Raw genomic sequence first — 14,669 nt, 5'->3', positions numbered from 1 at the left:
CCAGATCAGATTGAAAGAAGAGGACGAGGTCAAAACAGCGTTCATTACACCTTACGGCGTGTTTTGCTATAGAACAATGCCCTTTGGTCTGAAAAACGCGGGAGCAACATACCAACGGATGATGCAGAAGTCCTTAGCAACACAGATTGGGAAAAACGTGCAAGTGTACATTGACGATGTCATCATAACGTCAAAAAAGGGGGCAACGCTAATCGAGGACTTGAAGGAAACCTTCGACAACCTCGACAAGTTTTGTCTCAAGCTGAATCCGATGAAGTGTTCTTTCGGCGTCCCTGCAGGAGAACTTCTCGGGTTCCTAGTCTCAGCAAGAGGGATTGAAGCTAATCCTGAAAAAATCCAAGCTATCGTAACAATGAGGAAGCCAACAAAGTTGAAAGAAATACAACAGTTAACTCGGCGAGTCGCAGCTTTAAGCAGATTCATCGCCAGACTGGGAGAAAAGGCGTTACCGTTTTACGCTTTAATCAAACAAGGAGAGAAGTTCCAGTGGAACGAAGAGGCAGATAGAGCCTTCGAGGATCTTAAACGCACAATTTCGACACCACCAATCTTGGTGGCGCCGAAAGAAAAGGAACCCCTCCTGTTATACATTGCGGCTACACCCCAGGTGGTCAGCACGGCGCTAGTTGTCGAAAGAGAAGAAGAAGGAAAACTCCATGGAGTGCAGAGGCCGGTATATTTCATCAATGAAGTTTTATCGCCTTCAAAACAGCGGTACCCGCAGTACCAGAAGCTAGCATATGGAGTGTTCACAACCGCAAGAAAATTGCGGCACTATTTTTCGGCACACCCGATAATAGTGGTCAACGAGGCGCCTCTATCCAATATACTAAACAATCCAGAAGCTACAGGTCGTGTCTCCCTTTGGGGAATAGAACTTTCTCCTCGGGACATCACGTATGAAAAAAGAAAAGTAATAAAGTCGCAAATTCTGCCAGATTTCATCGCAGAGTGGATGGAGCTGCAAAATACAGGACCCCCGGATTTATCGAGAACTTGGACGATGAACTTTGACGGGTCCAAGAGGGTAGAAGGAGCTGGAGCAGGCGTGATACTCATATCACCTGAAGGCGACAAATTAAAATATGTCTTACGGATGACGTTCCCGAACGCGTCTAACAATGAGGCAGAATATGAAGCTCTTATACACGGGATGAAGATGGCAAAGGCTTGTGGTGCAACTCGACTAAAAATCTTTGGCGACTCACAATTGGTGGCTCAGCAAGTCATGAATCAATGTGATGCAGTCAATGATAGCATGGTGGCATACAAGGAAGTGTACAATGAGCTCGAGAAGTTATTTGATGGATGCGAGATAAATCACATCAGCAAGCTGAGCAATGATGAGGCTGATGTTCTTGCAAACATCGGGTCGCAGTGCCTCGCAATTCCACCAGGTGTGTTCTGGGAAGAGATAACCGAGAGGTCTACAAAGCCGAAGAAGGCACAGAAGAAGCAGAAGGATGAAAAAACCTCGACAACCCCTAAAGAAGTACTAGAAGAGGAGGAGGAACATGAGCTAGTGATGATGGTGCAGATTCCATGGATGCAAGCTTACATATCATATATCTTAAGGAAGAGATACCTGACGACCCGGTTGAAGCAAGGCGAGTTATTAGACGATCCAAAGCTTTTACAGTGGTCAAAGGGGAGCTGTACAAGAGAAGTATTTTGGGTGTGTTACAAAGGTGCGTCACACCCGAAGAAGGAAGAATAATCTTGAAGGACGTACACGAGGGAATATGTGGTCATCACGCAAGCAGTCGAGCTATTGCGGCCAAGGTTTTCAGGGCTGGATTTTATTGGTTGACAGCAATCGAGGACGCGAAGGAGATAGTACGAACTTGTGATGCGTGCCAGAGATTTGCCGCGAAGCCTCACTCTCCGGCAGCGGAGCTGATGCCAATACCGTTGTCTTGGCCCTTTGCTCAATGGGGCCTCAATATGGTGGGAAAGTTACACAAGGCCTCGCCAGGAGGATACGAGTATATGCCTGTCGCTGTCGACAAATTTACCAAGTGGATAGAAGCAAAGCCGATAAATTCACCAGACGCAGCGTCGGCAATAAAGTTCGTGAAAAGCATTGTTTTTCGGTTTGGAGTACCTCATAGCATCGTCACGGACAATGGCAGTAACTTTACATCCAAGGAATTCAAGGCATATTGCGCAGAAGTAGGCATCAAATTGCACTTCGCGTCAGTTGGGCACCCGCAAACCAATGGTCAAGTCGAGAAAGCCAATGGTATCATCTGCAATGGTATCAAGAAGCGCTTGTTAGGACCACTGGAAAAAGCTCGACATACGTGGCCAGAAGAGTTGCCAAGTATATTATGGAGTATTCGAACAACACCAAATACAGCGACACAGGAGACTCCGTTTTTTCTGGTCCATGGAGCAGAGGCAGTACTGCCGATAGAAATAGAGCATGATTCTCCAAGAGTCACGGAGTACGATGAAGAAGCGTCCAGAAGAGCATTAGAGGACGATGTCGATGCACTTGACGAAGCTCGAGATGAAGTACTATCACGGGTCACCAAGTACCAGCAAGACTTGAAAAACTACCACAGTCGACGTTTGCGGCCAAGGTCTTTTCAGGTCGGGGATTTAGTTCTACGACTCAATCAAAACAGTACTGAAAAAACTCGAGTCACCATGGCTTGGCCCTTACATCGTCACAGAAGTAATCGAAGGAGGCGCGTACAGGATCAAGGACAAGAAGACGGGGGCTCCCGAGAAAACCCCCTGGAACGTGGCGCAGCTAAGGCGTTTTTACGCTTAGTGTCGAAATATAGTCCTCCTTGTAAAAATACAATGTACTGAAACGCCCGCGAGTTTTCAGACGCACTCTTTTCCTTTCAGGGCACCGAGTGGGGCTGAAAGGTTTTTAATGAGGCGGGCTCGCGGTGCTGCAATATAGTAAAAGATATTGGTGATATACATCTTCCTTCGCCGACAGGCTCGGGGGCTCATAACCCATGGCAACAAAAAATATATATATATATATATACTCTCGCATAATAGAAAATTCATCGGGACGAAAAAATAAACCTGAGCTCCGGCCAAAGGATCGGGGGCTCTACAAGATAGATTACACTTTACAATATAGACAACTTCATCGTCAGGAAGAATTCGACACAGAAAATATATATATGACTTCCCGCAATATAGTACAATTCAGTTGATACCTAATATATTGTCTATGGATAAACCTTTGTTATTTGCAGCGGTTGTCGTATGTTCAGCATAGCTCCCTTTGACAAAGAACTCAGAGTCCATCCGAAGGAGTTCATCCATCATTTCTTCGGCTACAGGAGTTACAACATCGTTGATTTTGTCGATGTTCCTTTTTCGTTTCGACTGCTTGGCTAGACACTTGGCGACAATCATTCGTGGGTAAAGATTGTTTGGCCAACCTCCATAAGAATACATTGATCTTCGACGGGACCCTCGTGCGCCACAACGCTGTCCACTGCCCTTCTGTTTGTGTCGTGCTCGATGTCGTGGCTCTATGTTCCAGCCATGCTTCTCGTCTTGCTCTCGTCGCTACTAGCATCCGGTATGCTGACCGCACCGTAAACACGCCTTTTCGTTCATGCTGCCACGCCCAGAAATCTTCTTGTCGACGACCGCTCAATGGGATTTGGAGAATGGCCTCCACATCCATTGGCAGTAAGAAGCATCGTAACTTGTCTTCCCTCCATGACAACATCGTTGCGTTGATGAACTCCGCAACTCAGGTCGGTGGGGAATCCTCACTCAGGCATGCAATCGGCCGAAGAGAGCCATCCCGCGGGATCCACTGATCATTCCATGGGTGCGTTTTCTCTCCAGTACCGATCCCGCGAATCAGCCCCTGCTCGAGGACCTGGATCCCTGCATGAACACCTCTCCAAACTTGAGAGGGCGCGGATCCTAGGTTAGCCTGTAGCACATCTCCGGTCGGATAGTAGACCGCCTTCAGAACCCTGGTGCTCAACGCTGTAGGGTTTTGCACCATGCGCCATGCTTGTCGGGCGAGAAGGGATAGGTTAAAAAGATCCATATCCCGAAACCCTAAACCTCCCATGTTCTTTGGTTTGCACATCTCCTTCCATGAGACCCACGCTGTCTTCCTTTCACCGTCCTTGCAACCCCACCAAAACTTGCGGATCATAGTATTGATGTGGCTACACAAACCTGCCGGTAGAATAAAACAAGCCATCGTGAAAATTGGTATCACTTGCGCCACGGATTTAATGAGAATATCCTTGCCTCCTGATGACAAGTTTCTCCAACCAGCCCTGTATTTTGTTCCATATGCGTTCCCTGATGAATTTGAAAGCATCAGTCTTTGATTGCCCCACCTCCGAGGGCATTCCCAAATATCTTGCGCAAAGGGTTTGATTGTGAACATCAAGCACCATCTTGACGCTTTCCCTCCTTGTGCTCGGACATTTCTTACTAAAAAATATAGAAGATTTGTCTCGATTTATACGCTGACCTGAAGCCAGGCAATATGTGTCCAGAATCTGCTGGATCTTCCCCGCACTTTCCGCATCTGCCTTGAAAAGCAACAGGCTGTCATCGGCAAACAAGAGGTGACTCACCGCCGGGGCCGACGATGCCACCTTCAGTCCATGGAGCTCCGATGATAAACTGTGGTGTTTTAAGAGGCACGTAAGGCCCTCTGCTTCTAACAAGAATAGATACGGTGAGATTGGCCGGGTCTCCTTGTCTTACTCCCCGTGAGGGTACAAATTGTCGAAGTCTTCCTCCATTGAACAACACCTGGAAGGAGACAGTGGACACCAGGCGCATAACCATCTACACCCATAGCCTGTGGAATCTGAGCTTGGTCATGACAGCCTCCAGATAACTCCACTCTAGGCGATCATATGCCTTCCGCATATCCACTGCTCCTCTGAAATTATCTCCAAAGACATACTTTCAGTCGGTTTGCCATGGCCTTCGATGCAATTTTGTAGATGACATTGCACAGGCTGATTGGTCTAAACTGACCCAATTCTTCTGGATTAGCTACTTTGGGCATCAAGACGATAAAAGTCTTGTTGATTTCCTCCATACTCTCCTCTCCCTTTAGCACTATCAAGACTGCCATCGTGACCTCCTTACCGCAGAGATCCCAATGAGTTTGGAAAAAAATGTGCAGGGAAGCCGTCAGGCCCAGGAGATTTAGTTGGGAACATTTGGAAAAGTGCCTCCTTCACCTCCTCATCGCGGAAGGGTTTAAGTAGGGCATCATTCATCAGCATCGTGACCTTCGTAGGGATCACGTTAATAAACTCAGCCATATTGGTTACCCCCTCCGAGGTGTACAAGTGCTCATAGAAACTGCTTGTCAGCTCGGCCATCTCTTGTCTATCTTCTGTGAACAGCCCATCAGGCTTCTTTAACTTGCTTATTTTATTTCTCCTTTTCCGCTGATTGGCACGGAGATGAAAAAAAACGCGTATTTTTATCCCTTCCGCCAACCATTGCACTCGCGACCTCTGTCGCCACATGACCTCCTCTCCATTATAAAGCTCCACAAGCCGTTGGGTAATTTTAACTTCTTCATAGGACGGTCCTTGTCGAGTCGGTTCCACCCGTAAGCTTGTCATCCTCTCAGTGAGTTGCTTGATCTCACGCTGGACATGTCCAAACGTGTGCCTCCCCCAGCTATCGTGGGACTTGGAGACCCGCTCCAGTTTCTGTTGCAAGTCCCCCATCGAGCGTGCCTGCCCCTCTGCATCCCACACCTCTTCAAGGTGTGGTCTGAAATTCTCATGCTTCTCCCACATCAATTCATATCGAAATATCTTCTCCTCAATGATCCGGCGTTCTCGAGCTGACTCACGCCATCGGAGGAAAATCGGGGAGTGGTCCGATGACACACCCATCAAGTGACGGAGAGATGCCGTGCGGAACCTCTCACTCCAAGCCAGCGTCGCCATCCACCTGCCACTCACTTTTCATAGGTCCAGAAGTTTCCTTCGAACCCCAAATCCGCAAGCTCGCACACATCCACCGTCTCCCTAAAGCCTGCTATCTGAGTGAGGATCCTTTCAGCGACCCCCTCATGCTCGTGTTGTTGCAACACCTCATTGAAATCCCCAATACACATCCACGGTAATGGGTTAGACGACCTAATGAACTTTAACATGTCCCAGGTCTTATACCGCTCCGATGTCTGAGCCTCTCCATAGACACAAGTTACCCTCCAAGGCTCATCGTCCCCCTCGGTTATAATTGCGTCAAGGTGATACTGAGAATACGGCAAAATCTCCATCTTTATTTCATTGTTCCAAAACATCCCAAGACCTCCACTATGTCCTGAGCTACCAACAGCAAAACCGTTATCGTACCCTAGTCTTTTGGCCAAGCCCTCAACCCGCAACTTAGGAAGTTGAGTTTCTACAACAAAAAGAACAGAAGGTCGGAAGCGCCTCACAAGATCTTGAAGCTCACGAACTGTCGCGTCGCTGCCCAAGCCGCGACAGTTCCAACATATGCTACTCATTGCTCCTGGCGGCGCCCCTCACCGGAGCCCGCCTCATCAAGGTTGTCTTCTGTCAATCTCGGTCTCTTTGGATCAGGCTTCACATGCGAGGCGACCCCCATCTTGGTGCCATCCTCCTCTGCTTCCAACACGATGTCCAGATTCTTCTTCATCTTTGGATCATCCAAGCCATCAGTCAGCAATGGCCTACCTCCCGCCCCCATTGTGTCCGCCCCTGCCTTTCCCGCCCGAGGCGGTGTGACTGCTTGCGGCCTCTTTCAGGAATCAGCAGCCCCAGTGCCCCGTCCCCCTCCTCTTCCTCCACGGAAATTATCCCTCGACGGCTCCCTTATGCGCACCCCTGATGAACTGGGATGCCAGTCTTCCATCGGCGCAATCATCCACGCCCCATATTGCATCGCCGATTGTTCATGCACACCATCCTCACACTCCGCATCTCCGTGACCTAGAAGCCCACATACATCACAGAATTTAGGCAGCTTCTCATATAGGACTTGGAACATCAATCGTTCGCTTCCTTCGGGGTGCAGCCCCACAACTCTGGTCAGGGCCTTATGAACATCCAGCTTGACCCTAACCCTCACGAAACTCGTACCACTGGCTCGCAGCGCATACATCTCCGTTCCAAGCACCTCCCCAATCCGAGCGGCCATATCACGCGCAATGTCATCCTTCCGAAACAGCGGTGGAATCCCTCGCACCTGAACCCATGCATGCAAGCGACTGAGAACCATCGTGGTCGGGTCTGCCACACCATCGTAGGGTTCCACCATCACACCCATATGGCGGAAAATCCAGGGACCATCGTTCATGACCCTATTCCAGTCTCCCAAGCATGATACCTGGAGGATAAACAGGTTATCTTCCACAGGCCTTATTGTCCATGACTTGGCGAAACCCCAAGCTACGTCCATCTTTTGAAAGAAGGGCTGGTTTCCAAAGTGCCTGGTAGTATGCACTCTGACCACCGCCATCCAACGAGCGCCTTCCTTTAGGTTCACCACCTCCTCCTTCGGGAGTACAACGTCATCCAGTTCCTCATCTCTCAGGACCAGCTTCTTCAACATCGCTAGACCCCGACGCTCCCCCTTCCTTAGGCATCTTCACCGCCATCAGATCTTCCTCCTCCTGGATCGGATCCGCGCCGCCCAACCCCGTCGTCGCCCGCCCCCACCAAGACCGGGAAGACGTACCAGGACGACCCCTTGGTCAGCCCGAGTGGAGCGGGAAGCAGATGAGGAGGATCGGTCATCGATCAGAGCCGGTGTTTCCTCTCGCCGCGGTGATCGCCTGCGAGACCCAAACCCTAGACGCGTGAGGCGAAAAGGTTGTATAGTGAGATAATGTTGTCGTATGGGTACGGCATTGCTGTTTTAGTTTTTTTAGGGGGATCTGCTTTGTTTAGTGGAGAATCTGCTTATCTTAATGGATACGACAGGAAAGGCTAAGTATGCTAAATAGGCCCATCCAGCCCATCCGATTCACACAGGGGAGCACCTATATAATCGGCTACCGAAGCCCAACACGCCAACATCCACCCCGCCCACCCGTCCCTCGCTTCGCGCTCTTTTCCGTCTAGAGCCTTCTGGAACCTTCCATTCCATCCAGAGCCGTGAAGGCGAGCCATCGCCATGGGCTCCTCCTTCTCCTCCTCCTCCTCCTCCGGATGCTGCATCTCCTCCGGGGGATCCTCCTTCGAGCCGCCGCTCTTCCCCGACACTTTCAAGCTCTACACGGGGCGCACCTACCCGGGCAGTCTGGTCTTCGAAGCGGCGCGCGACGGTAGCATCCCTGTCATGAAGAGTAAGGTCCCGAAACTCCTCGCGGTTAGGTTTTGGTGCTCGTGGATCCGATGCGATTTCTGGTTGCTGTACGTTTTGTGCGCGCAGCGATGGCGGAGCTTTGTCGAAAATTGGGGGAAAGCCTGGAGGTGGTGGAGGAGATCCAGGACTTCAACGGCAGGAGCCTCGGGGCGCTCCATGTGGCGGCCTTGAATGGGAAGCTGGAGATGTGCGAGTTCCTGATCGATGAACTCAACCTCGACGTCAACGCGGCTGCTCAGCATGGTAATTAACCTGTCGCTAATACACGTTATTGGATTCGTCAGGGTTGTTGTTCCTGATCAAGGATCTCCTGATTTGCGGGATTTTTTTTTTATGCCGTGCCATCTTGGAGTAGCCGAATGACATCTAAGATCTGGTTTCAGAGTGCAACCGTACTTGGCTTTTTTGCTTAGTTTGGCAATCACGCCATTGTGTTTTCAGAGGCTGAATGCCACCTGCCAATTGCGCGCAGTTAATTTCAAATAGAAAGTAGTAGGTGTGCCTTATTGGGGTTAATGGTATGCGATCATTAGTTCCTTGTATGCTGATGGAATGACATTGACAAGTCTTTTGTGTTTTTACTGTTTTTTCCAAGCAGGGCGGTACTTGTGTTTGACAAATTCTGCAGATAGTTGGTTTCTTGAAAATGGATGTTAAATAATGGATCTGTAAAATAGGAGCATTCGAGGTACATGAAAGTAGATACCAATTATGGCATTGTGAGTGAATGTTCTGGTGCTTCATTTTTTTTATGGATGACTCACTTGTGGTATCTGCTTGTGCCATCTTCTAGTATACATGTATTTTGCAGGTTCAGTCGCTCTTGGTTACGTATCCCTCTTTTGGTCGGAAGAAACATCTGTTGCTCACTCTGACAAACTGTTTGTCATATCTTGTGCTCTCGCTAGGTTCATCACCTCTAATATGTGCAATATATGGTAAAGCACCGAAACCAATTGTGAACCTTCTACTTGATCGTGGTGCTAATCCAAACATACCAAGCAAGCAAGGATTTACTGTGCTCCATGTTCTTGCAACAAAGAAAGGTTCTCTCGGCCTGTATACTTGCTTCTGACATTTCACTCATGCCAAATCTTATCTGTCATATCTAATCAAAACTCGTTGTAGTGTCTCTGCCCAGATATAATTTTTTTTCGAGAATACTATGAAATCTATTGTATCCTTGATGTTAATGTGACACAGTGAGTATTTTTCGTGTATTTTATCCAGATCCCCTTGGAATAGCGAATATATTGTTATCCAGAGGGGCCAATGTTGACTCTATGAGCTCAGAAGGAACACCACTACATTTTGCGGCTCTGTGTAGAAATCTGGAAATGATGGAAGTGCTGTTGAAGTATGAGGCAAATGTATTAATTTCCTTCTTTCCATCTTTTGTATGCTCTTTCTGGTCAATATTCACTATGGTTTATACAGTCTTGTATTCATGGTAAAGAGAAGTCGTGGCCAAAAGGTATTCACTTGGCCCATAGATGTTATTATCTTTCTTTTCCCTCAAGGAACTATCCCAATCCTGCCTAATTGGCGGAATGATGAACACTATTTTTACCTCCTTGCCTCTTGCCTAAACTGACCTAGGGCTTCTCTTTTATTTGCTGGCTCTAGTCTTGTGTCTCTTTCCGTTCTTTTCTTGTTTTACCATGCATCATTTGTCCATGGATATTTTCTTCTTCTTCCTTTGCTTAAAATGTATTAGATTCTAGATGACTACCAGATCTTGGTCAGGCCAAGTTCCAGTTTAATCCACTGTCCCTGTGTGACGGTCAGACATGCTGGTGTTGGGTAGTTTGCAACTTCGCATGCAACTTTACTCGCATGCTAGAAAATATCAAGCGCAGGAGATAACACAACATATGACCTTAAATTACCTTCATTCTTTTGCAGTGCTCTTAGATACTTCATCTGATGGATGTAGTGGTAATAGTTGCATAAGGGCCTTTGCTACTGAACGCTGGAATTTCCTTCCAAAAAAGATATTGGGTGCATACTTCTATGTCCAATGATTCATTTGGAAAAACAAAGATGATAAAAGCATATGATTTCCTTTCGCATCTATAGCATTTGTCTGGAAAAAATAAATAAAGTACGCCAAGCAGTGCGTTTAGTAATTTCTTTATTCGGCTAATAATTGCTAATAAATAGTTGATAGTTTACTGTTCTTCATTGACTACTGTGTTATTGTTTCAAGTAATGTGATGTTTGCCTTTTCTCCAGCCTAACAGCGTTGTGCAATCATCCTATGCACCACTTACATTGGCTCTCTTCGCTTCTTCATTGAAGTGTGTGGAACTAGTTATTCAGGTGCAGTGACTTGTCCCTTTAAAACATCTACGTGCAATAGAGATATTTTGCCAAATGGACCTAATTTTTTTGTCATGTCATTCCTATTGTGAGACAAGTTGCAGATGATTACAAAACACTATCTTCACAATTCTGTGGTAAATATTTAATGTTTCAGGCCGGTGCTGATGTCAATGCTGCTAGGCCTGCAACTCCATTAATAATAGCTGCAAGATATGGCTTATCTGACTGCATCAAGTTCTTGTTGGAATATCGTGCTGATCCCAATATTCCTGATGAAGTGAGTTTTTTGTGCTGCTACTTAGACTGTTAGATGTAACTCGAATTAAGCTTCTGAACTGGCTATGTGATGTACTAGCAAAACAACTTCCGTGATGTGTTTGTGATTAATGGCTTATCGTAGCATCGATTATCTCCAGAATTTGTAGATTATATTATTTATGGTACCATCTAATAACATGAATAAATGTAAGCTATTTGATAAACGTGGGTAAATGATGCCATATCTTGCTATTCTGGGTTTGTTAGGTTTGAAATAACATTGCTTGTTAATAGCCGGTTTTATGCTGAGTTCCCCTTCTGTTTATCCGAATTTTTTATCCAGTTGCATTATTCTGAGCATTTTATGGTTAAACATGCCATTCTGAAGTCCTCTGTCTCTTCTCTTCAAATAATTATCTATCACGTTGTACTGAAGGTCACATCATTTGTGCTTTCACAGAAATAAGAAGAGCAAAGGAACCAAACATTCATGCACCTGTTTAATTATTCTATCTATACACATGTCCATGATATGATGGGAATCTGGGAGCACATATATGTACATGCGCTGCACAATCGTCCATAACTTTCCATACTCCCTTCGTCTCATGAAAGTTGTCTTAGATTTGTCTAAATTGGATGCTAGATACATCCAAATTTAGACAAAATCTAAGACAGCTTTGATTGGACAGAGGGGGTATTTCGGATCTTATAGATATGCCTGAATGCAACGCCTTTGCCACAATCTCTTTTTGTGCCATTCCCGAAGCTCTCCCGTGCTTATTCTAAAACTGATCCCTGATATGATTGTTAACAGAGTGATATAATGCCGGTGGAAATAGCAGCAATCCATGGACGGAAGGAATGTGTTGAGATTCTTTTTCCTGTCACATCACGTGTAGACAAATTTGCAGACTGGAGCATTGATGGAATAATGCAACATGTGAAATCTGTGGGTTTAGAAGTACGAATAGAATATTTCCAATTCAACTTGTTGTTCCAGTCGGGTTGATGTCAATCAGTTTTACACAGATCAAGCAAAAAAGCTAAATTAGCTTTGTTTGAAACATTTGATTTAGGGTCATCTTCATACAATTGTGCATTCTTCTTCTGAAGTGCAAGGGGATGCTGCATTTGAGATAAAGGATTATGCTCAGGCATCAGCTCTATACACCACGGTAAATTCTTCCATCAGATCAGTGGCTGCATAGTACATCCATAGGGCTCCAATAAATACTTGGTTACCTTATCATATATTGAAATTCGCTGTGAAGCAAATAATAATTTTGTTACTCCATAATAATACTGCACATATGGGTGCTCTACATTGTAACTGTTTTTTATTACCTACTTTTTTTTTGGGGTTCCAGTATTTGTTAAAAGGGCGTACCCAGTGCTGAAAGCTCCCACACATTGTGGGCATGGACGGAGCTGCCTTATTGGCATTGGGTCAATGTTGCAAAACTCTTCACTAATTAGTACTAAGTACTGTGACTTTGCATAAGATGACACCAGTGAATTAGTGATAATATTGAGCTGACCCCATTGAGATTTTTTCCTAGCTTCGTCCCTGATTTGTGGGGTCTGGGGAAGGGTATTTCTAGGCAGCCTTTCCCTTGCTTTTATTATGCGAGGAGGCTGATTCGAACTATTTGTGTGGGTCCCAGTTTTTGGGTCCAACTTTTTGTATTTAGAACTAATTTGTGTGCATATCTGACTGTTGGGAATCTTCTCTCTATCATATTTGATTAATGTTTACACAAATATTTTTGGTACAAGGTGTGTTGATTTAGTCATATTCAGCCGTCTTGATCTTTTTGTGGTATACTATTTCATGGCTCCAGGCAATGGCGACTGGCCCTAAGAATCCAAACTTGTATGCAAAGAGGTGCCGTTGCTGGGTTCAGATGGGTGAGATAAACAAAGCTTTGGATGATGCCAATACCTGCAAAAGTATGGGTTGGTATGTATCGATTCGCTCCCATGAGCAAGGATCAGCTATAATACTAATAGAGGTACGGTTTCGGAGAGTTGCTATGACATTTTATTTTCCATAATATGTTTTGTTCCCTAGCCATGCATTAAAGTTTGTGTGCTTAGGACTATGGCCAACCAGGAAAAGCTCTTATATATCTAGGTAATCTCTGCTTGATAATGTTTGATTGGACAGCTCGAGGTTGTTATTTTAATAAATCATTGTTGTCATTCACTTCACAGCAATATAATCACTTGTAAGGGACATCCATCATATGTTTATTATCATTTCTCTCATGCCCATTGAATGTTAAATCTTCATCTTCCTTTTTCCCCCTCATCATCTGTTTTGGTTTTCAGATCACATGTCACCAAGCATAGAAGAAAGATTATGCAGATGAATATGTTTGCTTATTCTTGCTTTCTGTTGAACTTTCACGATAACCAGTGGTTTAAATAAATTTTATTATATGCAGGGAGGAGGATGTGTGAATAAAGGATAGTTGCTGCTGCCTGGACATGTGAAGCCTCCACTGAAGTTGTGAGGGGTTGTGTTTTGTTCGATACTGCACGGTGTACTGTATAGCCTGTCCATATTCTTGTGAAGAAAACTGAAAACAACATAAGTTGGAGATGTACCTATACATAGCACAGACGGGTAGCTGGAGATATACCTAGCATGCCTACATGTCAGATATGACTCTTAGCAGAGCTACGTAACTGATCCATGTACCTTGCATAGTCGCTTACTTCTGACAGCAGGAGGTTAGAAACAGATCGTTGGAAAATAAGCACATGCCCGACTATGTTTCTTACTCATGTTTGTCTCATGGTAGAATTCTTTGCTGGTTTGTTTATCTAGTTTTAGATGTCCTACCAAAAAGATTTGGCATAGTTAGAGCATGTCTAACAGACCCCTTAAAAGGGCCAAACCCGTATAATAACCGCCGAAATACAGGGTTGGGCTCTACCCGGCTCTCTAGCAGACCTCGTAAAAACGGCCCCCGCGTCGAATTTTCCCAGTTTTGGCTACGAGGCGGCTCTTCGCCCCCTACTTGTGCGGGGTGGGAAGGGGAATACAGGGCAAACCCACTATCCTCCCTTCCACTGCGCACGAAGCGTTTCAGCGAACCCAACCGCCGCCTGTAACAACCCAAAAATTTCAAAACAAACAAAATGATTTTCCCTAGTTCCAAATTTTGGAACCAACAAAAAACTTTTATTAAAATAAGATTGATACATATAGATCTTGTTCAAATCTTGTGTTTGCCATGATGAGTGTTATTATGCTTATGTGCTAAACCCTAAAACCCCAAAGTGATCAAGTGAAGATCACCAACCCAATAAAACAAAAGAGAAAGAAATCAAATAAGAAAAACCTTAAACCCTAACCTTCTCCAAAAATCCTTTGGATCCTTTTTGAGAAACCAAAATAAAATAAAAGACATATGGGGGCATATAACCCTAATAGGTAAATCTTGAACCCTACCTTTTTTTTTTTTTGCTAAATGGTGATGAACCATTGTGAACCCCACTAAACCCTAAACCTCACCCCTCATTTTTCACCACCCTAGTTATAATGAAATAAAAAGGAAGTTAAATAAGAAAGAGGCATATGTGCCTGTGGCTATATTTATAAAACCTCACCCTAAGCCTTATACTTTGCTTAGAGGTTTGGAAAATCTTCATATACCTTACCTAGCACTTACCAAACCAAATCCAAGTGTTTTCCCAAGAAAATAAAAAGAAACTAAAAATGCCATAGAGGC

General features: G+C 45.3%; 3 protein-coding genes across 3 annotated transcripts; 1 reads left to right on the top strand and 2 right to left on the bottom strand.

Moving 5' to 3' along the window:
* Nucleotides 1-5,129: 5,129 nt before the first annotated feature.
* On the bottom strand, nt 5,130-5,954 carry LOC139831644 (uncharacterized). Its single transcript, XM_071820958.1, has one exon. The coding sequence runs from the start codon at nt 5,952-5,954 to the stop codon at nt 5,130-5,132; it is 825 nt and encodes a 274-aa protein (XP_071677059.1).
* An 823-nt stretch (nt 5,955-6,777) lies between these two features.
* On the bottom strand, nt 6,778-7,587 carry LOC127303720 (uncharacterized). The gene has a single exon (XM_051334426.1). It carries the CDS (start codon nt 7,585-7,587, stop codon nt 6,778-6,780), a length of 810 nt encoding a protein of 269 aa, XP_051190386.1.
* Nucleotides 7,588-8,066: 479 nt separating this feature from the next.
* On the top strand, nt 8,067-13,675 carry LOC139831053 (uncharacterized). The gene is made up of 9 exons (XM_071820145.1): nt 8,067-8,323; nt 8,410-8,586; nt 8,942-9,713; nt 10,579-10,665; nt 10,823-10,945; nt 11,744-11,890; nt 12,006-12,104; nt 12,771-12,941; nt 13,377-13,675. The coding sequence occupies exons 3-9, from the start codon at nt 9,627-9,629 to the stop codon at nt 13,401-13,403; spliced, it is 741 nt and encodes a 246-aa protein (XP_071676246.1). The 5' UTR covers nt 8,067-8,323; nt 8,410-8,586; nt 8,942-9,626; the 3' UTR covers nt 13,404-13,675.
* Nucleotides 13,676-14,669: the final 994 nt, after the last annotated feature.

This window comes from Lolium perenne, chromosome 5 (genome assembly GCF_019359855.2).
Source record: "Lolium perenne isolate Kyuss_39 chromosome 5, Kyuss_2.0, whole genome shotgun sequence".
NCBI lineage: Eukaryota > Viridiplantae > Streptophyta > Magnoliopsida > Poales > Poaceae > Lolium > Lolium perenne.
Note: the sequence above shows the minus strand (reverse complement) of the source record. Positions and strands in the feature narration are given on the sequence as shown.